At 43.6% G+C, this 25,142-nt stretch overlaps 1 protein-coding gene, 1 long non-coding RNA gene and 1 pseudogene across 3 annotated transcripts in view; 1 reads left to right on the forward strand and 2 right to left on the reverse strand.

The window, feature by feature from the left end:
• Positions 1-25,142, forward strand: part of LOC147026458 (uncharacterized) — an 89,317-nt gene that overhangs the window by 6,794 nt on the left and 57,381 nt on the right. The gene's annotated exons all lie outside the window — the stretch shown is intronic.
• LOC147026459 (uncharacterized) lies at positions 1,187-3,605 on the reverse strand (annotated as a pseudogene).
• Positions 19,974-25,142, reverse strand: part of LOC147026460 (phosphatidylinositol 3,4,5-trisphosphate-dependent Rac exchanger 2 protein-like) — a 191,247-nt gene continuing 186,078 nt past the window's right edge. For both annotated transcript variants that reach the window (XM_085881887.1, XM_085881886.1), the window contains one exon: positions 19,974-21,115. In XM_085881887.1, the coding sequence (XP_085738013.1) occupies positions 21,076-21,115 (40 nt within the window). In that variant the 3' untranslated portion in view covers positions 19,974-21,075. The remainder of the gene's footprint in view (positions 21,116-25,142) is intronic.

The raw sequence follows: 25,142 nt of genomic DNA on the forward strand, positions 1-25,142 counted from the left end.
CTTCACATCAACAACACCGCCGAGAACAGGATCTCATCAAAAAAAATAAATATTACCTTCACAACAATAACTACACCGCCAAGAACAGGATCTCATCTGAAAAAAAAAAATCCTCAACATTACCTTCACAACAACAACTACACCGCCTAGAACAGGATCTCATCTGAAAAAATAAATATTACCTCAACATTACCTTCACAACAACATCTACACTGCCTAGAACAGGATCTCATCTGAAAAAAATAAATATTACCTCAATGTTACCTTCACAACAACAACTACACTGCCTAGAACAGGATCTCATCTGAAAAAATAAATATTGCCTCAACATTATACCTCAACATTACCTTCACAACAACTACACCGCCAAAAACAGGATCTCATCTGAAAAAATAAATATTACCTTCACAACAATAACTACACCGCCAAGAACAGGATCTCATCTGAAAAAAATAAATATTACCTCAAAATTACCTTCACAACAACTACACTGCCGAGAACAGGATCTCATCTGAAAAAATAAATATTACCTCAACATTACCTTCACAACAACAACTACACTGCCGAGAACAGGATCTCATCTGAAAAAAATAAATATTACCTCAACATTACCTTCACAAAAACTACACCGCCTCGAACAGGATCTCATCTGAAAAAATTAATATTACCTCAACATTACCTTCACAACAACAACTACACCGCCTAGAACAGGATCTCATCTGAAAAAAATAAATATTACCTTCACAACAACAACACCGCCTCGAACAGGATCTCATCTAAAAAAATTAATATTACCTCAACATTACCTTCACAACAACAACTACACCGCCTAGAACAGGATGTCATCTGAAAAAATAAATATTACCTCAACATTATACCTCAACATTACCTTCACAACAACAACTACACCGCCTAGAACAGGATCTCATCTGAAAAAATAAATATTACCTCAACATTACCTTCACAAAAACTACACCGCCTCGAACAGGATCTCATCTGAAAAAATTAATATTACCTCAACATTATACCTCAACATTACCTTCACAACAACAACTACACTGCCTAGAACAGGATCTCATCTGAAAAAATAAATATTACCTCAACATTATACCTCAACAACTACACTGCCTAGAACAGGATCTCATCTGAAAAAATAAATATTACCTCAACATTACCTTCACAACAACTACACCGCCTCGAACAGGATCTCTTCTGAAAAAATTAATATTACCTTCACAACAACACCGCCTCGAACAGGATCTCATCTAAAAAAATTAATATTACGTCAACATTATACCTCAACATTACCTTCACAACAGCAACTACACCGCCTAGAACAGGATCTCATCTGAAAAAATAAATATTACCTCAACATTATACCTCAACATTACCTTCACAACAACAACTACACCGCCAAGAACAGGATCTCATCTAAAAAAAATAAATATTACCTCAACATTACCTTCACAACAACTACACCGCCTCAAACAGGATCTCTTCTGAAAAAATTAATATTACCTCAACATTACCTTCACAACAACTACTACACCGGCTAGAACAGGATCTCATCTAAAAAAATAAATACTAGAAGCGAACGTAGAATTCTTCTTACATTCGCTTCTGACTTTACCTATAACTTGTTCACAACTGTCTACACAATTTCCGGTTACTTCGGCCTGGATTCGGGATCAGCGATCAAATAATGTAAATCACGATGAAAATTTTTTTTGATGATGCGGGAGATATCTTTACTAAAATCATTGGAGGAAATATACACCATCTCTGATATTTGGGTCTTTCATGTCTCCGACGATGCCTTTATCTCCCGGCATGCATCATTCCCCATGACAAAAACCGGAAGCAAAAGGGTCATTGCCAACGACACGGATTCCAAATTTCCAGAGTATTGTGTTGTTGTTGTTTCCTATTCTCTCATGTGTACGTGTTAAGTATGAAGCTCACTCCGTTCGCTATGAAGCTCACTACATTTGCTATGATTTCACAAATTTTACTATCTTTCTATTGATTCCAAAATTGTCCCACACCAACTAAAGATGTACCAGGTATTACGTCTTAAACATAAGTACATCACTGTTGCAACACCCAACATGTAGTCACCAGTAAGACGTAAGACTGAGAAAATATTCCTTACTTCACATAAATAATATAAATTATAAGTTTATTTAACGAAAACAATTGAAATTTATTACGTCATGTCCACAAAATGTCATTGTGCATGGATTACGCATAATATTCATCATCGCTGTCATAATCACTCTCCAATGCCTGCTCGATATCATCAAATGCATTCATATCTGAATCCTCATCAGAGTCGGTGTCGACAGGTGTTACTGTCAGCCATTTGTCAGCAATGTCAGTCATTTGCCGTGGGAGGACATCTCCTTCATACCATAGAGGATCAAGGTTACCATTCTTTTCCTCCCAGCCATGTCCTGACTGGCCTTCGGAATCTGTGGTTGTGGAATATGCGCGGTCTTCCAAATCCGTACTTGGTGGTTTACTCTCCGAATGTGCTGGGTAAGAGCTCGCTTGCAAGGTGGTAAGTTAGTCATATCCACATTCCCTGAAGGCACAAGACGACTTTGCCTGGCACAGAGCTCGTTTATACGAATGAGTCGCAGATCATCAACTTTTGACACCTTTGACGCTCTACCGTACATGGCACACGTGAAGGTGTCCAACTCATCAATGAGCTCATCAGGAATATCCCAAGCATCGCCCAGTTTCTCCAGAGTAGAGATATATTTTGGAAAGCGCAGAAGAGTTTTCACAGGTTTAAGTTTGCCAATTCCTTGGAAGGCACTAGTGGTGTCACAGCCACTATAAGCATGGAGTGCCATGAGAGCTGTGCACTTTTCCTGGCCAATGTCTGTAGCTAGTTCACTGACATTTACCATCCTCTGCTTGTTGCCTTTGCCTGTGTCAAACAGGACATTTGTACCATGAACAGAGGCAGCATAGTGAAATAGGATGAAAAATACATCTGAGTCTGGACTTTTCACTCGGACAAATTGATAGTTTCTGAGTCTGGCATACTGAACATACAGTATCATACGAGAGTCAGTTTCTTCCTGCGTTGATTTCAGCAGTGGTAGCTCCTCTCTAATTGTTGTTTGGCCATCATCAGTTGTGAGCAAATATGCGATGCCCTCACATACAAAGATCACTCACCTTCCATGCAACCTTAATGCAAAGTTATCACCACTCCAGAACCTAAGCAGAAGTTTGATGAGCTGTATCTTGTTCTCATCATTTGACAGGAACAATTTCCAATCAGGTGGTCTCTTCATGGCTTCACCTGTCAGTAAAAGCTTTTCTCCACAGCCACGACGTCACCTCTCCATCGACTTCACTGAATCAGGCAAATATTGATCAGTGCTAAATACCACATCTCCTGTTTTTCCAATGATGTCAAACACTTTGTAAGAGATCTGACTAAAATTACTTGGTATTTCTTTCAGGAAATAGAAGCAAGCATTGCCATCATACAGAGTCAATGTTTCATTGGTTGGTGGTACATCAGCATCATTACAATCCTTGATCAGGTTTTGAAATGCCTTTGCTTTGTCAGTCTTAAGGTGCTGTCACACCTTGAAGTTTTAGCCAGCGTATGGCAAGGTCTCAAAATGTATGTAAAACATTGGCGTACGCTGAACTGTTTTTTTTTAAAGTTTTGGGCGTATAATAACGTGTTGGACGTATGCCTAATGTATTAGTGACGTACACAGAACGTTTTAATCACATATAGATAACTTATAGCAATGAATGCTGAGCGTGTTGTCAGCGTTCACAACCTATACCCAACGATAGTCTAACTTATGCATAGCGCAGCAGCGTATCGTCGACGATCACGTGGCGGAGGCTATTAATAGGCTGCGGCTCGACGATTCAAATCATAACCGCACTAGACATCGAAGTGTGAAGCTGCTGTCACACCTTGACGTTTTAGCCAGCGTATGCCGACGCATGAAAAAATTGCCGAACCAAGCTGGCACACGTCGAATACGTTATGGGTAAGTTTTGTATACGCAAGTACGTCGATAAATTTTCAGTATGTTGAAAATTTCTCCATGTACTCGACATATGACACGTTCCGCATACGCTGGCATAAGTTGGAGGCACGCTACGCGATCGTTGACACACGTTACTTGTACATTACTCATAAGTCGAAACACGTCAAGGTAATGGTTAGCGTCAGTGTTCCAGACTCCCTGGTTTTTTTTTCTTTTCTTCTGTATGATGGTGATGTTGACACTTCGATTTCTAGTGCGGTTATGATTTAAATCGTTGAGCGGCAGCCTTTTAATTATATTATATTATAACCGCAGGAGAAATCGAAGTATCAACATCACCGTCATACCGAAGAAAAAAAAAATACAAAAAAACCAGGGAGTCTGGAACACTGACACTAACCATTACCTTGGCGTTTTTCGACTTATGAATCATGTACAAGTAACGTGTGTCGACGTGTGTCAACGATCGCGTAACGTGCCGACAACACGTTACTCATAGGTTAGAAATAAGTTTCGGGTACGCTAAACATTACCTCGACATGTTTTGACTTATGAGTAACTTACAAGTAACGTGTGTCAACGATCGTGTAACGTGCCTACAACTTATGGCCAAGCGTATGCGGAACGTGTGAGTCATACGCTGGCATACGTCAAACAATTTCAAGCATGCAAAATTTGTCTAACACCTCAGCAAACAAAGACTTATGCCAGCATACTACGAAAAAAAGCCAGCGTACTACGACGTATGCCAGCGTGCTCTTAACGTATACAAACTTACCCATAACGTATTCGACATGTGCCAGCGTTTTAGCCAAATTTTGCATACGCTGGCTAAATCGTAAAGGTGTGACAGGGCCTTTAGCAAGATATCCATCAGCTGTAGCGATGCTGTATGGTACGAGAGTTAATGGATATGTCAACAGTTCTTTCATATCGACTTGTAAGCCCTGGTTTTGTGACTTTACAAAGAGTTGAAAGGCTACATTACCCTGTTGCTTGTACTGTATGACCTTATTCTTGAACTGTTCACTGTCTTCTGGGATGTCAATGCATATTTTTCTCAAATCGGACAGCTTCAAAATTTTCAGATTTTGTAATGCATCCTTCTGTGCAATCTTACATACAGCTTCAAATGCCTTCTTATGAGCTGCTTCTAAATTTATCTGATAAATTTTTGCTTCTTGATTTGTACTTTGCCATTTCTCTGCTTTCTGCATGTATTGCATGTGACAGTTCTTGTGGTATTTTGCTTCACAAGCAAAGAGATCATGCCCCCTGATTCTTGTTAGAAGTTCATCATCAGTTTTCTTCTCTGCCATCTCAAGCACTGACTTCCATCCATCATATTCAAACTGGCTGATGCCCTGGCTAGTTCAGCTACCTTTAACTTTAATCTTTTTTTCCGATTCTCTGAACTACAGAAAATACAGTCAGGGTTGAATATAATCTTGTCACTTGAACTTCTGCGGCTCATGCGCTGTTGTGTAACATTTGTGGTCTGTGATGAACTTGCAGTACGTTTAAGCCTGTCAAGGTTCATTGTGAAACGTTTATAACTGCCAGTGAAAGCCATGATGCTCTCCTATCATTTTAGGGATCAGGTCACATGCTTCCTTCATCATGTGGCAAGATGATTGAGGTTGTGCCAGTCGCATTTCTTTCACCTCCTGCAGTTTGGCCAGTTTCTTTTCTCCATCCTTATCTTCTGACAGCAAGTGTAATTCTCCATATTTCAAACCCTTAATATGAACTATGCACACAGAAACTACAGGAGGTTCGCCACTTGTACGTTTTCGTTTTGCTGGTGGCTCTTCCATCATGTCACTTCAATCAGAACATGTCACCTGGAAATAAATATTGATACGTAAATGCATGTAGCATAGATCTTATCAGTCAGGGGGTTTTTCATGTGTGAAACTGATGAAAAGTTAACATTTTGAGGGTACCGTCAGATATGGTTGGAAAATGGATAGTGAGTCCCAGTTTATTCAGTGTTACCAGTTGAATTCATGCTCAGGGGACCCTAAGGCTTCAGAAAAATATGGGGTCGAAGGGTTGTGGAGGGAGGGGGGGGTGCACATGGACCATATCTGGCCCATGGCCTATTTCTGGTTGCGCCGTTTGTGTGATGAAGGAAGTTAATTTTAAGTGATTTTCCCCCTTTTCCTTTTTCTCCTTTTTAGCACTGCTGGGGTATAATTTAGTTTCAACCCCTGATCCCCGGTCGTCCTGATTCTGATTGGGGGTTCTGATTTTATAAACGGCAACGTTCTGCTGTGCGCATGGGTTAGTAGTCCATTTACTAATGATGGGTGTTTTGTAATTGTACAATAAATTGTCATGTGAATTCTCGAAACAATATCGATTTGTATATTAACATGAGGAATTATATAAATTTTATTGTGATTATTGTTGTATTTGTACACATTAAACGTAGTTGTTATTCCACTTGCTTTCTCGATGAAGACGAACCTCACCCCCTAATTTTGTGATCGTCCTGTGTAGTTAAACGTCAGAAGAAACATTTTTTAATCAATTTATTACGTCATAGCTTTCTTTCCTTGAGATGGAGCATTTCCTTTGCGTTGTGTTTATCACCACTCACAAGGTGTTGGGGTTTTGTCAGCAAAGTGAGACTCCACCCTGGGGGGCTCGTCTCGAAAGATTGTGAACCACAATTGGTCGGTCGTGTGGGTGCCCCTTGTCATCTAGGGGCCCTGTGCAATTGCATGGGATGCACGCCCCCCAAATACTGTTGTGGGCCGGAGTTCGGTGGCGATAAACGACCACTATATGGAGCAGTTAGGCCGTCTCCCACCGAACACCGGAATGGAAGGTCGTAACCCTTGAATAACTCCAAAGGTTATGGGTCCCTTAGCAGACCGTGGACGCCAATATTTCGACTGCGTGGCATAGGGTTAATTGTTTTGATCTTCTATATACCGAAATAACCACGCAGTCTAGCTACCGGGGAAACCACACCTTCAGCCAACTTTGTCCGAACCGAGTCGCTGTTACCGACTCGGATCCGGCGTAACCGAGCGGAAGTTACTAAAGCTGCGCCGGACCAAATGAACTATTTACGGCACCGACGGCCTCACTAATTCTCAATACGCACTGTGCTGGGTCAATGGGAGAAAGCACAGAAAACGAGCTGGAACATTTAACACGGGGGTTTATTTATAAACAATAATCCGGGAGGGGAGCACACAAAGAGCAGAGTTATCCAAACAAAAGAAAGGCAGGCAATGTACAGTGAGTGAAAAGCACTTAACAGTTCTACTTAACAGACTGGCTCCACACACACACACACACACACACACACACACACACACACACACACACACACACACACACACACACACACACACACACACACACACACACACACACACACACACACACACACACACACACACACACACACACACAGTGGCCGCGGCCTTTATTTGGCCCTTCAGCTCAGGAGAGAAAGGCAAGCTGAGGGCAGGGGCCTATTCTTGCACCTGTCCTCCTCATGCGGTCTGGTCGAGCTTGTCTGGTGGCAGGACTCAAACCCACTGCCAACAACGCAGCACCAAGCACCAGGGACTAGGAACGACGCAACGGATGCCAGCCAGCATGGGAACGGACCAGACGAGACTAGCACCCGCGGGCAGACGAGAACGCCAGCAGGCAAGACGAGGCTTATTCTCCCTCTCCTTCTCCCTCTCCTTCTGATGGCTCGCCACCGACTCTTATCCTTCCCCTCCCCCGCAGGTCGAGGGTACCGCTCTGAGGGACTCGCCTCCGGATTGGTCGAGGGGTTGTCGGGCGACTAGTGGCCGCCCCTCATTGGTCGGGCCAAACACTCCATCTGGCTAAGGCAAAGCCAGTCCTGAGGTGATGAGCTTCCCTGATTGGACAAGAGGTGGTCCGGTGGGAGGGGCAACGACCACCCTCCCCAGTGCGTGTCTGAGAACCCAGATGGAACAAACAGGGGAGCACCCTATTCTCCATCCACCCTCGTGGCGGGGAGGGGCGATCTCGGGTCGGCTGTCGGGCCGGCCGCCGTTGATTGGACGAGCTCACGCTGGGATGAGGGAACCTCGCCCCTGTACGTGACGATGGATGGCGATGGTGCGAAAATGAAGGATTATTATTGAAGATGTAAAAAAACCTGACTATAAAATTAACTCGTAGCGCACACATGTAATTCCCATTCGACATAAAAAATAGATTCTAACTATACCCATATACTTATCAAAATAACTAAGCTTCGGGACTGCTGTCTGTTTGTGTGCAAATGGCTTCCATATTCGTAACACTACCGCCTTTGCATCTATCTACACCTCTGAGGTAAATGTGTACAAATTATACTTTCAAAAGTCTGCTATAGAGTACATTCATAAACCTTTACAAAGCAGCTTTCATTCTCGTTTTCGTGTCTTTTCATTCCAATGAAGGCCGATATAAAAAAACCAAGACGCCAAAATAGATCGCTAAAGTATAAATCAGGGGGTCGTTAAAATACCAAATTGCACTTCCACTTCTTCTTGTTCTTCTTCTACCAGCTGAGCACAATCGAGGCTGAAGCGATTACAATGATTCAAATTTCTGATGTGAGAAAGTGACATACTCTGGGCATGTAACTGTTTAATTCACCATGTACGTTCTGAGGGGGTGTGCATCATCCAAGTAATATGCATTATATCAAATGCTCATGTAACATGTGGTAAAGTTTCAATTTCTTCCAATGAACGGTTTTCAATACACACTCTTAACACCAGAAATTGCCACTTTTTAACAACTGGCAGTTATGACCAGGTACCAAGACATCCCGCTTTGATGCGACCCTGCTTTGATCGGACACGTGACCCATTACGCCCTCTTTATTCAATTGAAATCAGGATGGGATTAAAACAAGCTCGAATGAGCTAAGATCCTCGTCCTCTTAATGATGACATCATAAAAACGAATATGACGTCATTGTGATGTATCAGGTTTGTGATAAATTATCTGTGCTAATGCCCGGCTTGATTCCCGCAAACAAAATTCAAACAGCTTGCCGAGTTTCGGAGATAATGGTATAGGCGATTGCCATTAGCGGCGATATTATGACGTCAACTTTTTTCTAGGAAGAATTTCCAAAATCGGAGATGGTTACTGCCTGCGTGTGGGTTTTCTGCATATCCATGGCAAGTTTCACGAAGATCTGATGAAAACTCTGGGTTGTGAAACAAAAAGTCAAAAAATGGGAATGACATCATAAAAATTGATATGACGTTATAGTGATGCATCATATGTGTGGTAATTCATCTCTGCTAATGCCCTGTTTGATTCCCGCAAACAGAATGCAAAAAGCTTGCCTAGTTTCGGAGATATTTTTTTTTAGGCGATTTCCATTAGTGGAGATATTTTGACGTCATAACTTTTTTTTAGGAGGAATTTTCAAAATCGGAGATGGTTACTGTCTTGGCAGGGAATTTTTACATAATATACACCAAGTTTCAGGAAGTTTCGATGAAAACTGTAGGCCGTGAAACAAATGAAACAAAAAAACAAAAAAGTCGAAAAATAGGAATGACGTCATAAAAATTGATATGATGTCATAGTGATGTATTATATGTGCGGTTATTCATCTCTGCTAATACCCTGTTCGATTCCCGCAAACAGAATTCAAAAAGCTTGCCTCGTTTCAGAGATAATTTTTAGGCGATTTCGATTAGTGGAGATATTTTGACGTCGTAACTTTTTTTTTTTTCTAGGAGGAATTTTCAAAATCGGAGATCGTTACTGTCTGCGCAGGGTATTTTTACATATATATGCCAAGTTTCAGGAAGTTTCAATGAAAACTGTAGGCTGTGAAACAAAAAAGTCCACAAGAACAACAACGTGAGTAAGATTTAGAAATCCTCCACGAGGAACTAACAACATTATATTCATATCAAATGGAAGAGCAAATAAAATAGGTCCTGCATTTGAGTGATCAGAAGGAACCCAAACAAGCAAAAAGCAAAGATGAAGTCAACAGGAGTCAACTGGATATGATTCGGGTTTCAACCGCTACTTTTCTGCCCTCAAACCCATCTCGGCGCAGCCAAGTGAGTCTTATTCAAAAAAGTAATCAAAAACAAGTTCGAATTGTGAACATACCCCGCGGTAGTTCATTCATACAACTCTCAGCTGAACGATAGCACGGACGACAGATAGTTTTGAAATTTGGTAAGATTTTCATCGCATCAGAAATTGAAACCAGAACACCTCACAACAGTGAGGCGAGTTTCATATCATTTGTGACTTAATTTTGCTTTGGGCATCGCCCAGCGCATTTGAAAAAAATTTTTAATAACAATTTTAAGAAAATGGGCCGAAAGGGCCGGTTCTTGGCCCAAAGGGCCGGAATCGCACTTTGGGTTCAGTTACTGCCTGCACATATGTGTCTAGTATACGTCTATCAATTTTCATCGAATTCTGTTCACGAATAATGGAGAAATTGATGTTCAAATGAACTGTGCACAGGAAAAGAGAGAACTCAAGCAGCGCTTCGACTCCGTGGGGTGGACGACCCCACGGGGTAAGAACCCATATTGAAAAAAATATATATTCAGGCTGCCAGACGATGCGTCTGATCAGTTTCAAATTTAAAACATATTGTCGAGGCCCCGGCATCACGGGGGGAACCACTTGGGTGGGACTGTTCCTGGTTCCTCTCCAGACTCACCGGGAATCGCAGGCCATCACACACGAATTACTTTGTCACGGCAGGTCGCTATTCAACCGCGAACGCCAATAACTTCACCAGTGCCCTAGGGTCCTCCGTCCAACAACCGTTTACCTTGGAACACATCTCCTTAACGGGGAATCACGCCCTCGATGCGTCCTTGCATTACTTCAGTTACTTACCATATCAGGTGCAGCCGAGCGGAGTTGCCAAGTACACACCGGCTATTTAACAGATTTTGGGGAATAATGTCCTGGCTAAGCTAGGGTGTGGGCCATGCTAGACAAATGGAGGAAAAGACAAAAATGAGCTGGGTTCATTTCTAACAGGCACTTTTATTTAACAAAGAGTGAGGACAGTTATGTGGCACAGTATGGGCTTTATTGCAGATATACAGCAGGGAAAGCAAGGAATTTGTGGGGTGCGGCAAAAGACGTACAATATTTTCAAAAGAAGACGACACAGAGCAGAGTTATCCTGAATATTCTTTCTTAAACAGTCTTAACGTATGCTATGACAGGCACCATCACGCACAGACAAACCCGGGAAAATTAGAGATATCCCTGAGAGATAGAAGCAGTTGAGGATTAGCGACCTCTCAATACCTGACGAGGTTCGCAGAGTTGCACAACCCAAAATGCTAAGGAAAGGGGAGGGGGGGTGAGAAAAATATTAAGGGTGTCCAGGGTGCATGAGTGAGAGGTGCAAGTGTAGTGTAATGCAACATGGGGTGCAGCGTGGTGCAAGAGGAAGAATGTGAGGTGCAGCTCAGTGCGGTTCACTCTTTTGTTTGCTCTTGGGTTCATTCTGAAAAGAACGATTAGTCAGGGCTTACACAAGCGACAGAACCAGGAAAGGCTCCAAGGCCGAACACATGTGCTGAGGTGTGTTCTATTACCAAGCAGCTAGCTAGTGCTCGCCCAGTGGGTTAAGCACTCAAACAAGCACTCCAACGAAATGGTTGAGAAGGAACGCCCATAGCTAGGCAGGCCGATTGGTAATAGAACACACCTCATGGATCAGCCTTTTGCTTGAGTTTGTGCTTATGTCTGGCGGTGGGTGAGATTAGTGGGTTGCTGTTATTATAATCGCATAAAATAATGTAAAATTTATCTACCGGAGCGACCATGAGGGTTAAGGGAAGATGCTATTCTTTTTATTCCTGCCAATTATTGTACTCTCATTATTTATATTATTATTAATATTGTTACGGTTTTGAAAACTTACCCCAAGGGGAGAGCATGCATGGACACGTAGGCGACCTGAGGATTAGTTATTTTATTAGTCTTTGTGTAGATAGTCCCTAGCCCCTTGTGGGTTGTTTGGGTGGCATGCATTGGTTCGTTCATGTTTTTCTGGTGTGGTCTCCCCCCCCCCACCCCACTACTTTCAATATTTCCTCCTTTACCCCATCAGTTGCCCCCCCTCAACCCCCTGCTCCTTTCAACAATCCTTCCTTTACCCCATTGGTCTATTGCCCCCTCTGCCGTTCTCAATCCACTAATAATCCCCTTCACCAAACATCATTTTGACAATCCCTCCTTCACGCTATCGGCCTTACTTTCAACCCGGCAGCTGTCCCTCGGTCAAGTCCGTTTTTTCACTCTCCGTTTTCACTCCATTCGCACATTTTTTAATTGGGCACATTCGGTCCCTCTGAGGTCATTAATCCTTTGGGCTGAACAGGTTTTTTCACTGCATGGGACTGTGTGCATTCTCACATGCATGCTTGTGCCACGAGGTATGGTGCTTTTCCCGTGCATGGTGGGGTGCGGCACATCACATCGGCAGATTATAGTGGAGACTGAATAATGAACGCTTGCGCATGAGGGAGGCAGCGGGGCTCTCGTTGTGGCCTTGGGTGTCTGACGGGAGGGGCGGGGGCTGTGTTGAAAGTTCCCACAGAATGACGTGGCATTTTCCACAAGCTGCATCGTAGACCGCCCCCATCAAATGCGCACCAATGAGGAAGAGGCTCGCACGAGCTGAGATGGACAAAGCTATAGGAAGAAGACAGGAGTCCAAGTGTATGGGACAATGTCGCCAAAGAGGTTGTCCTGCGAGATGAAGAAAGCTGAGTGAGAGGAGGAAGAAGAAGGCAGGAGTGCAAGAGACGAGAGGAGAGAAAGTAATGTCCTTTCGGGAGAAGAACTCAGAGCTTATCCTTAGCCTTCTGCTCCTCACAATACAAGCTTTTAGGATGAGAGATGAGAGAAAAAAGTGACATCCTGAGGAGGAAGAAGCTGAGGTAGAGGGCGAGTCGCATATCTTGCCTGGCCAAGATGACTTGCCTGCTGGGTCTGGACACCTCATGGACATGGCTGTGCATCCAATCACGTCATATCACCACTGTCTATCTTCCACATCCTTTTCCTCCCCGTTCTCCAGTATATTTGAACGATGGTGCAGCCCCGTTGAGCTGTGAGGTGAGGGAGAAAAGATTGTCTAAGAAAGAATATGTGTAAGCTAAATCTGCTCTTATGTGCCTTTTGCTTTCTTGCCTGTAAATACTTGCTTTTGAATTAATGATTTTGTGTGGAATAAATAATTGTTTGTTGTTATTTCCAATCGATCTCGGTTGTCCTTTCCTTCATTGGTCCGACAGTGTACAAGTATAGTTAGACGGGAAGTTGTACCCCATGTGAGTTGCTCTGTTAGCCAGTGCTGCACACATCTGTTTTGCTCATCAGACGATCATCAGGTGTGGCGCTGAGGACATGGCCTCTAGTTCAGTTGCCGTGCCAACAGAAAGGTATCGCAGAAACTTCAAAGCGTAACCCTGCTAGGCCGATAGTCTAAGCCAAGCGGCTATGGCTTTGTAAGAACTACAGCCCGTTGGACTACAGAATTACCTGTGGTCGGCGGCCTCAGCACCGGGTGTTCGGGAGAAACTTGAGTGCTTCCCCTCGTAGTGAGCTCCAAACCACTGGCCGTAACATTGTTATTATTTTGCAACACTGTAATGTTAATAATATTATTAATAATTATTATTAATGTTAATATTATTAACATGCTATTATCATTATTTTTGTTTTGACTTTTGACATTTGAAGTGGCCTTGGGAAAAATGCCACGATAAGGTGGAACGGCGCCCAAGCTGCTATACTTTTACAATGCGGAAAAAGGCAATAAAACATAAAAATCCCTGCCGATTTTTTTTTTTTTTTGAAATCTAAAGCAACATCGGCGAAGCGAGTATGAAAATAGCACTGAGTCATCTTACTTAGTGCTACAATTGAGGGTTCTTAAACGTCATCGTAATACCCTTATTGGGCTTTAAAAACAGTGAAACTAGACCGGACTTTATAAAGGAAGCAATTACAAGTGATTCCAATGTCTATGTCTCTGATCTATGTGATGTGCTTATGTATCGATATGTTTTAAGTATTGCTAATTACAAAGCAATTGTAGTAATGATAGCACACTTCAAATATTGCATATTTAATTATATTGCATTTTGGGTCACATGACTTTCCTTTCTTGATTAAGTTAATTATGAATATGCAACATTTTTAGTTTGTCTTTTGGCTTACATATCATTATAAACCTAGTGTTCTTGAGTATAAATTTCTCACAATCCACATCATCAAATATATAAAGCTTATATTTATTATGTCTGCATGTAGGATGCACCTGAGTAGTTGCTTGCAGTGTGCAAGCATGCCCTACTGGTAATAAATCTAAGCTTTATATATTTGATGAAGTGAATTGTGGTTCATTCTACAAGCAGTTATACAACTCAAGTAAATCAAGAATTAATGATTAGAATGAGATCTTTATTTAAAAGTATACAGCACGAGTAATTTTTAATGTAGATGTGGCAAAAATTATAAAATGAGAGGTGGAGAAACGTGTTGGCATTGCATTGCAACCAGTTTGACTGTATGCTCCATTTTCTTCGGTCACGTGTCTTGCCTTTCGCAGTGGGAGATTACACTGGGTAACTTTTGTTTACAGATTTTTTATGGACATTTTCCGACTGTTTTGTGATTTTTTTTTTCCCTGGTATATTGGTTTTTAGTTGCATCATTATACAAACTTTCAGCTTTTTAGCAAGCCTAGAAAGTACTAAACTTTTATATGGTTGGGTCAGTCATTGGTGAGAAAGAGATGATGATGATGATGATGATGATGATGATGCACTGTATTTTGATGAAACAAAAAGTTGCCCTTTCTGAGTATCTAAGCAAGTCCGAGAACGTTGACCCAAAGGGCTAAATAAAGTCCTTATTACGGCATCTCACAAAACCACATTAAATGCCAAACTCATCGACATCATTAAAGGCGATGTGAAATGAGAGCAATTCCAATACTGCGCCAAATGGGGAGCAATTAAATCAATGAAACGAGTGTGAAGCTATCAATAACTGTTTATTGTCACCAAAGTTGCATCGTTATTCAGAGGTTCCTTTTGTAAAGGCGGTTCTTGTGAACTTTTCAAAGCGTTGTTTAAACCATTATGACGTAGTATGATGCAATGAAGTCACCACGCTGTGTGGGCATTCACACTATAAGACTGCAGCGTTCTCACATGAAAAGCAGAAAGCATCAAAGCCATTTAGGTCGCAGTTTAAGTCTGACATGAGATGCGCGATATGCAGTATGACGTCATCTAAGTGAAGCTTTGAGCAAACGCAGACATCAGATGTGGCTTTGAAGTTTTTAAAAGAGCAGCGGCTTTGTCATGACGATGATAAATGACGCATTTTGTGATTGCCAATGGCATGCAGAATTATAATTGCTTTCAAAGCACAGATTGTTAAGAATCTTTAAAAGTTTACCGAATCATAACTTTTCAAGAAAACTTTTACATTTCTTGAACTCTCACAAACCCTTTGATTACAATAGCATTACGGGGTTGTAAATAGGCAAGTGCTTTGATGGATATATTTGATGACGATGTCGTGCATCCAGTCATTATATTGTCCATTTATATTTATGTTGGAAGCAACGTTTGAGGTTGGTGATCAAAAGCCATCACCGTTACTTATGGAGAGCTCTAGTTGGCTTCCTTGCTCTTTCAGGGAATTTATTTCACTTTTTCTATTCGTCTACGTTGTATCGTACTCTTGGGGATGAATGCAAAAATAACACCATGAACAAATAAGCTCGAGAAAATCGATGCGTTATATATTCACAGTCACAGACACTCATGGACCGTTGAACAATTAAGACGTTACATACGCTTCCCAGGCACTCGTGAACACTTCTACAATGTCATGTGAGACCTTCCAAGTACTGGTGGGCACGTACAGGGCCGGCCCCAGATGAAATGATGCCCTACGGAAAGGTTGTCTTTGGAAACCCCTCTCCATTTGTTCAACTTTTGAATACCTTATGAGGGTGTTGCGAACATGGACAGTGTTGAGGGGTAGCAAGTACATGCAGTGGTGATGGGGTTATGAAGGCAGTGGTGAGGGGGTAGTGAGAGCAGGCAGTGGTTAAGATGGTAACAAGGGTCGAAATATTTATGATAATGAAGGATATGGACAAAATAAGTACAGACGAGTTCTTCAGCAGAATAGACAATTATATGACCAGGGGCCACATCCTGAGAGTAAAGAAGAGGAGAGTAAAGACAGTGGTAAGGCAAGGATCTTTTACTCAGAGGGTAATTAAAGCATAGAAAGGTCTTCCTGGATGGTAGCAGCAGCAAAAACAGGAGATAGGTTAAAATTGGAATTAGATAGCTACCTAGAGGCATTGGAGATCGAGAGGTACAGGGACATTGGCAGGACTTGTACGTAGTTTGAGTGTGCATGGATGATTGTGTGCATTTATGCTGTGTGATGTCTGTGAGAGGGTGTCATTGCTCTCGTCAAGGGATAGAGTGTGGTTGGTGTTGTGTATTCTTCACCCTAAAAACACCTTCGCCTACCCTCCACCACCCCAAAAAGTTTTCATATTAATTTTAACACCCTGGTAATATTGCTGTACCTGTCACACCATTTTCATCCACACTCCCCCCACCCACATCTCCCACAATGAAATTGTGTTGTTAGCTTTATGGATTTATTTAATCTCGTGTTGCTGTAGCGCAGGCATGATGGACCCAATGGTCTGATCCTGCGTCAAATTACCTTGTTATTCCTTGTTATACATTTGTGGTCGCCTGACCATAAATCCGGGGCTGGGCACATATATGACGTTGCATTCACTTCAGGCACATGTAGACGCCTACAGTATATGATGTAATTTGCACTTCAGAGAGCCGTGGGCACATGTATGACATTACATGCAATTTTACAGATATTCGTGGACATGTAAATGATGTTAAATGCATTTCACAGACACTTGTGGGCATGTATATGACGTCACATCACTATATGATGTCATGATCATCAGATATTGCAATCTGTCACAATCCACCAACTTTTAAAAGTGTTTCTTATGCTTTAAAGTTTGGAAGTTCATTTTTGAAATAATATAATTTATCATCTCAAAAAAAATATTCTGGAATATAAAAATCATTTTAAAATGTTAGTGAGCAAGTTATGCTATTGTTAGCAATGTCTGTGCCAGTAAAAAGCTAGATGTTGTGGTATTTGAGAGTAAGCATTCGTAAATGCCTGTAAATGAATGATTAAAATTGATGGTTATATGTTACAAGTTTGCTGAAGCACACATCGGTAAATTGTAATATCAACTGTTTGACATAATGAGCTAATTTTGACTGTGGATGGCAGTTTTGTACTATAAACTGCCTGTTGAGATTTGTGAAGGTGCTGGAATGTTCTCAGACAAAACTTCCAGCATGGACTAGAATCGCATTGGCTGGAAGGCAAGGGATTGTTCTGTGATCTATCTATAATTCCAGCAATCTCTGTGTGTCTGTCTGTCTGTCTGCGACCGCCGTTTCTCGACAACCGCAAGTCCGATTTCATTGAAACTTGCCAGGAATATTGCCGGGGACCCGCGGATGTGCCTTTTCGAGGTTTGATCGGATCGGATGAGCGGTTCCCAAGTTACGGCCATTTTACTGCTTTTTCAGTGTTGAAAAGGTGTATATAAGGCAGCTGAAGGTGTCGTTCCACCTTCTCACCTTATCATGCCAATTTTTTCTCAGAATAATAACAGCATATTAATAATAATAATAGCACGATAATTGAATAAAAAGAATAACGTGATACAATGACCAATGTCTGTTAACCAATAACGACCCATATATTGTCTGTCAACCAGACAGGACACAGTGCTATGACATCATGAATGACGTCACAATTGATGTTAATTATTATTTTTTGCACGATTGACGGTCCAATCTGATTGAGACTTGCCAGGAATATTGCTGGGGACCCGTGGGCGTGCCTTTTCAAGGTTTGATATTAATCGGATAAGCAGTTCCCAAGTTACGGCCATTTTCTGTTGACCAATGACAAGACACGGTGCTATGATGTCACGAATGACATCACAATTAATGTTTATTTATTATTATTTTTTTTTTTGCATGATTGATGGTCCGATCTGATTGAAACTTGCCAGAAATATTGCTGGGGACCCGCGGATGTGCCTTTTCGAGGTTTGATATCGATCGGACGAGCGGTTCCCAAGTTACGGCCATTTATCTGTCGACCAATATCTGCGAGAGAGAACGGGAAAGGGGAGGATGAGTGGGGGCGAGAGAGGAGGGGGGAGAGAGGAAGGGCGAGACTAGGGGGAGATGGGGGAGAGAGAGGGGGAGTGGGGACGAGAGAGGGGGTGTGAGAGGGGGCGAGAGAGGAGGAGGGAGAGAGGAGGGGCAAGACGAGGGGGGAGAGAGAGAGGAGGGGGTGAGAAAGGGGCGAGAGAGGAGGGGGGAGAGAGGAGGGGCGAGACTAGGGGGGAGCGAGGAGGGGCGAGAGAGAGGGGCGTCACAATTCTTCTTCGTTTGATATGACGTCACAATTGACGCTCGGGACCTGAGTGTTTCCCAGGTGTTTCCCAAGTTATGTCCATTTATGACACTGTTGGTCCAATCTAATTGAAATAATGCCCCAATCCAGTCGTCGTTTATGCACCTACGGGTCCGCCCCTCCGGGCCCGCACTCGTACTATATAAACCCACGAGAGAGAGGTGTAGAGAGACGGGTGACATGTGATGAGAAGTGCATTTTGATCGTCCCGTGCTCGATTTAACTCCGATGAGTGAACGAGGTGTTAATGTCCACAGCGGTTGTGAATGCGTGGAATTAATTATAATCAGGTTGACTAAAACTCATTAAGATTGTGCATCTGGAAATAATTCCTTTGAGCTCTTTGATAACCTTGAATGGGCCAGCGTACGAGAGAGGACACCGTGGCGGGAATCAAAGGTTCGACAGCCTTGGTGGATGAGGAAAACATGCGTGACTTGTGCCAGCAGGACTTCCTCATTTGACTTTGTTTCTATTTATTTGAAATACAAATTTCAAAAACGTTATGCTGTTGATGTGTCATTGCAAATTCACTCAGAAGTCACAGACACAAACTGACAAAGATTTATTTGAGTGGAAGCTGACCTGTACCCTCGTTCATGACCCTGGATTGTAGTACAGTAATTAGGGAATGCGCTGGGTTCGACACCACGAACAACATATGTACACCAAAGGGTAGGAAACCCCCCAAGATGCATGTATCACTCCCACCCCCTGACAGTCTGTCTATGGTGTACTGCCTGATTGAAGACGTTCAGTGCTGCCAAAGCAATTGGTGGTTTACCGTTGCCTTCGCAGTGATAGGGCAGGAATTCATAATTTACTTAGGGTGACAAATAACTCACCCCCTCTTCACTAAAAACACCAAGGGCTTGTTAACATCCACCACCAGCCAGTATTGGCAGACAGGTCCTCAGGCTTAACGTCCATCTGAGGTGGGTGTACACTACCTTGTCCCCACTTTCTGACGAAATGCCCTGCGTGTGAAGCACTAATCCGACAGTTCATAGTCAGGTCGGGAATCTAACCCAGTCCAGACACCTGAAAAGTAAATGTATTACCTCTGCACCATCTTATCAAATGATTGTTAGTAGTACCAATTCGAAAATGGGAAGCGCGTTGAACGTGAGGCGACGTGAGAACAAATGGCGTTACTTCTAAAGCGTCTTACCACAACAATCCACTCCAGAGCACCCCCTGGTGATGTAAAGTGATCAGTATTTTCCTCTTCGGTCCCAAATGTTCAGATAACTGAACGGAGGCACATCGGGACGAAGAAAAAGGAAAGTCATTTCAATCATTATCGCTCTATGAACACATTTAGCAAATCACGATGGATAGATGTTCATAACAAGTGCAAATGCAGTTTATTGCAACGTTTGCACATAGCAAGGAATGTACACAAATTATAGCCTGACATCCAGGGGACATCTTCAGGCCAACATGACCGGAAGCATACAAAAATTAGACGTACCATTTATCAAGTGGTCAAGGCAAAATGGGCTCTTACACAATAAATAATTAACTAAAGAAATACAATTATTTAACAAAGTTCGTGGGGCAAATGGCTGACTGCTTTAAACAGAGCAAAGAGGTTTCACGGTGCTTTTTTTCAAGGAGGCAGTCCTGTAGTATGTGATATAAAAAGGTTGGTTGTTCCCTTATGGCTCTTTTTTTTCAACTGAGCTGAGGTTTACGAAGCATCCGTTGGTATTGCAGTTTGTTAGAAAGCAAGCCTGGTTGCTGTGGGTTTTTTTTTTATGAGGTGATATGAAGAATAAACCAAAAAACACCAGAGCAGCGATTAAAAAAAAAGAAAATATACACTGTCGGGAATGGACGAAGGACATTTGACACACATCCACACTTGTGTACACGTCTCAAAGAGCATGCACCGCAATGACTGGAAAAGGCTCAAGATGAGTTGATCTGGTGTGCATGTACATAATATATATATATATATATATATATATATATATATATATATATATATATATATATATATATATATATATATATATATATACATATATATACACATATATATATACATATATATATATATACACATATAAATATACACATATATATATACATATATATATATATATATATATATATATATATATATATACACACACACATACTAATCCCAGCCGAAACATAAACGTTTTCTTTCAAAATTTAGGATTAGAAGTAATGTCATTTAAAACAATGGTATAATAAAACCACCTGGTGCTTTTCTTGAAAGTCCCTGCACCTATCTTAAAAACTACATGTATACAAACATATAATATATCTGCAAGTCGTAATGAGCAAACTGTCCAAAGATTTCCTGAAAACCTCAATGTTGTTCTGTGGGTTCAGGAGTTTCATGACTCAAATCTTGGTGGAATTGACCTGTTCTTGCTGTACAAGGTGTTGCGAGTTGAATCCGATAACTTGTTTACTCAGTATCCATGTCTGGCCGGCAGAGCTTGTACAACCTATGCAAAGCACCAGGAAAGGAAAAAAGGGGTGGAGGTGAACAGTTACAGACGAGTTAAAGAAATCTCATTGCATCTCAAAACAACAATCAACCACTGGCTGCTAAGTTGTAATACACTGCTGCAGCTGAAAAATCAAACAAACAAAAATATTTGTTTCTCAAAATTCAAGACAAAAAGAAAAAAAGAAATGCTTCAGCAAGAGGGGGATCTATTCTCAGCCCGTTTGTTCATAATTGTAGGCCTCTTTGCCAACTGGTCACCATGAGCTCAATTATAATAAGGTATGCAATATACATCAACATATTCTGGGAAACCAATGCCTGCAAATTCTTTAATCTGTGACTCTCTTCCTCCTTTCTATTCAACTTTGTATTGCCTTTTAATAAAAAGCATTTTACCTCTGCTACCGAAGGTGGATGGAGGTTATTTTTTTCACTCCAGTCTGTCTTTAATCAGGAATATCAAAAAGTTATGGATGGATTTGGACGAAACTTGGGGAACAGGTTGGGTGTGTGACAAGGATGAAATTATTAGATTTTGCTGAAGATCCAGATTCGTATATGAGAATTTTTTTTTAATATAAAGGCGATTCTTCATAATTGACAGAGGGCGAGAAACGAGTATATATATATATATATATATATATATATATATATATATATATATATATATATATATATATATATATATATATATATATATATATATTGTTGTGGTTACCAGATTCGCAAACCACCATTCAGGTCCCTTAGGTGAGGTATCTCGGTAAGTGCATGTGTAGTTAGGCCCAGACCCGTTGTCTAGTGGGAATACATGTCATTTATGCGAGCTGCGACTCTTCAGGATAGCCGTTTTTCTTTTACTATCTTTATTTTGGACCAACCGCCATGATTACCATCACAACCACAACATCAACCACCGACCACAACCACCGCTTCACCACAACCGCCACGACCTTCACGTCACACCTCGCAACCGTAGCATCGCCACCGTTCTTGCCCCGCTGTGGGTACCGGTGTTGGATTCGTGCAGAGCGCGCGTCGAACAGCGTGTACAAAATCACGGATTTTGTGCTTCAAAAACGGATCAAAAACGACACACGCCCACTTTTTGCCGTCCAATCGGTGAGCGAGGGGCGATTTGGCCCCGCCCCCAGGGCGATCGATATATGCAAATTTGTGGATCAAAAAGCCTTCACGCCCACTTTTTCTCGGGCCAATGGGGAGCGAGGTGAAAGGTCAAAGGGAGGGGGTCAAAGGCGAAGTTACGGGGGGATAAAAGGACGGTGTTCGTCAGAAAGGAGAACGAGAACGAGAAGGAGTCGGAACGGAGGGGACGAGTGTGGAAGTCTGGAGCCCGAGGCCTGCAGTGGCTGGAGAAGCTGAAGAGAGTCGGACGAGGGGGTGCTCGCGTCGGTGCCAGGAGCTGCACGCCCGAGGAAGGCCGGCAGCGCGACCTGGCCGAGGTGGAGACGCACACCAGGGATAATAAAGATCCTCTATACCCCGAGCATCAGCAACCCCCTCCTGTTTCCCCCCGCGCTGAGATAGTGCGACCAAGGGGGCCCCGTTCCCACCCCCTACCAGACACCGTCCACGAGGCCCGCGGGTTGCGGGGCCATCGCCGCTCCGCGTCTCATCACCAGACGGGTAGGCGCGACCCGGTCTCGGCCTCAGGCCCGCCTCATTCTTGAGGTATTTCTTTTCCTTGGTTTTGGGTATGTGTTGTCGGCGCCGTCTGTGAAGTAGAATTGTATAAGTGTTGCCGTGTGCTCGGTAGTCGGTATTAGCTCTGCACTGTGTTTTCACTTTTATATTTGCTTTTTGTGTAAATGGAATTGTGTTTTCTTTTTTTTTGTGTGCATTTGGTGGAATTGAATTTGTGTGCTTCCCGTGTGCCGCGAATAAATGTGCTTTATTGTTGAACTGTTTCCCGCTTCGCTTCGTCATTTCTTTCTTTGAATCCTCATCTTGCTTCACGTAAAGGGTTGGTAGTGGGCTGAATACGCCCGATAATTAATCGAACCGTCGAGGTCGACGATAACACCGCTCGGTTATTCTGATAGTACGGAACGGGTCGCTTAAGTGGCCCGTGTCCGAAGTCGACCTGCGGCGAGGTGCGATCGCCCGGTCTACCCTCCGCGTGGGTACTTAGGTAGGTCGAATTTGGCGAGCAACCCTATCCCACGCGGGGGCTGATTGGCTCGATCGCGGTGAGACCGAAAGGTCCACCCGTGACTGGTTCCCGGCGTTAGTCCGAGAGGGTCACGACTGGATTGTCCGTCCGGTGGGCGACGTGCCGCGATTCGAGTTACGTGGCCGTTCGCACGCCGGCGGGCGCGAAATCCGCAACACTGGTGTCAGGTCGTGCGATACAAATTCATCGCCCTCCTCTCGGCACTGGTATCGGAGAAAGGAAAACGGGCTCTCCTGTCTCCGGCTAAATTCACGGGAATCGGTCCAGGGGTGAGAGAAGCGACCCCCGATTCCCTCCAAATTACGAGCAATTCAAATTAACCCTTCACGAGAAGCAAGATGGCGTCTCAAGGCGAGCGGGTGCCGGGTGGATTAGGTATGTGTAATAGTAATGTAGAATCCATGGCTCAGGACGAGATCACCGTGCAAGAGAAACCCGTACCAGAAGGTTGGGAAAGGCATCGATGCCGTTCATCTGGTCGGTTTTTTTTATTATAACTCCACCACTAAATGTAGTCAGTGGGAGTGGCCAGGGCAGGTGACAATGCGGCAGATTATGGAACTCGCGCAGAGCATAAATGACAAACTGGATTACTGGAATGCCGGAATAGAAAAAATGAACGAAAAGTTGGATGCGAATACACAGCAAATGAGGGAAGAAACGAAAAAGCTGCGGGGTGAGACGCAGAACATGGGCCGATGCCTGCAGGCGGGCATGAAGGCCGTGACAAAGGAAATAATAGTGGAGACAAGGGAGGTAAAGGGCGAAGAGTTGGCAGAGACACGGGAGATAGAAAAAATAGAGGAAAGACTGCACGATGAAGACGGGGTAAGTGACGCACACACACACACGGAGGTAGTGGAGGACAATGGGGGTGAGCTCGCGGAGCGTGCAGGGACCCGGTGCGAGCAGCTGGATGGCCTCCTCCAGGAACGAGGGGAGGGAGTATGCCCCCTTGAGGTGAGTCACGACCAGGTGAGTTCGGTCGTGCTTTGCGAGGTTGAGGGGACGGGTGCTGTGGACGGGTGCACGGAGAGCTTGGGGGGTATAGAGGCCCCGGAGACCCTTGTGGGGACACGAATCCCCAGTGTGGTTGTCCCTGTGTGTGTGGTGCAAGGTGTGAGTGCGTCCCCGTGTGTGGAAGCGACCCCGTGTGTGAGTGGTGTGGTGGCGATGGTGCCAGAGTGCGTGCTTCCCAGCACGCCGTGCGTGGGTGAGGCACCGTGTGTGAGTGAGGCCGTGTGTGTGAGTGAAACGGCCAGTATGAGTGAGGCACCACGTGTGAGTGGTGTGGTGGCGATGGTGCTGGAGTGCGTGCTTCCCAGCACGCCGTGTTTGGATGAGGCACCGTGTGTGGATGAGGAACCGTGTGTGGAAGAGGCCGTGTGTGTGAGTGAAACGGCCAGTATGAGTGAGGAACCGCGGGTGAGTGCCCCCGCGTGTGTGGATGAGGCACCGCGGTTAAGTGCCCCCGCGTGTATGAGTGAGGCACGGTGTGTGGATGAGGCACCGCGGGTTAGTGCCCCCGCGTGTGTGGGTGAGGCACCGTGTGTGGAAGAGACCGCGTGTGTGAGTGTCGCCGTGTGTATGAGTGAGGTACCGCGGGTGAGTGCCCCCGCGTGTGTGGATGAGGCACCGCGGTTGAGTGCCCCCGCGTGTATGAGTGAGGGACGTTGTGTGGAAGAGACCGCGTGTGTGAGTGTCGCCGTGTGTATGAGTGAGGTACCGCGGGTGAGTGCCCCCGCGTGTATGAGTGAGGCACGGTGTGTGGATGAGGCACAGCGGTTGAGTGCCCTCGCGTGTGTGGGTGAGGCACCGCGGGTGAGTG

The sequence above is a fragment of the Eptatretus burgeri genome, chromosome 5 (genome assembly GCF_056783735.1).
Source record: "Eptatretus burgeri isolate ZD-2024b chromosome 5, Ebu_testis_v1, whole genome shotgun sequence".
Taxonomy (NCBI): Eukaryota; Metazoa; Chordata; class Myxini; order Myxiniformes; family Myxinidae; genus Eptatretus; species Eptatretus burgeri.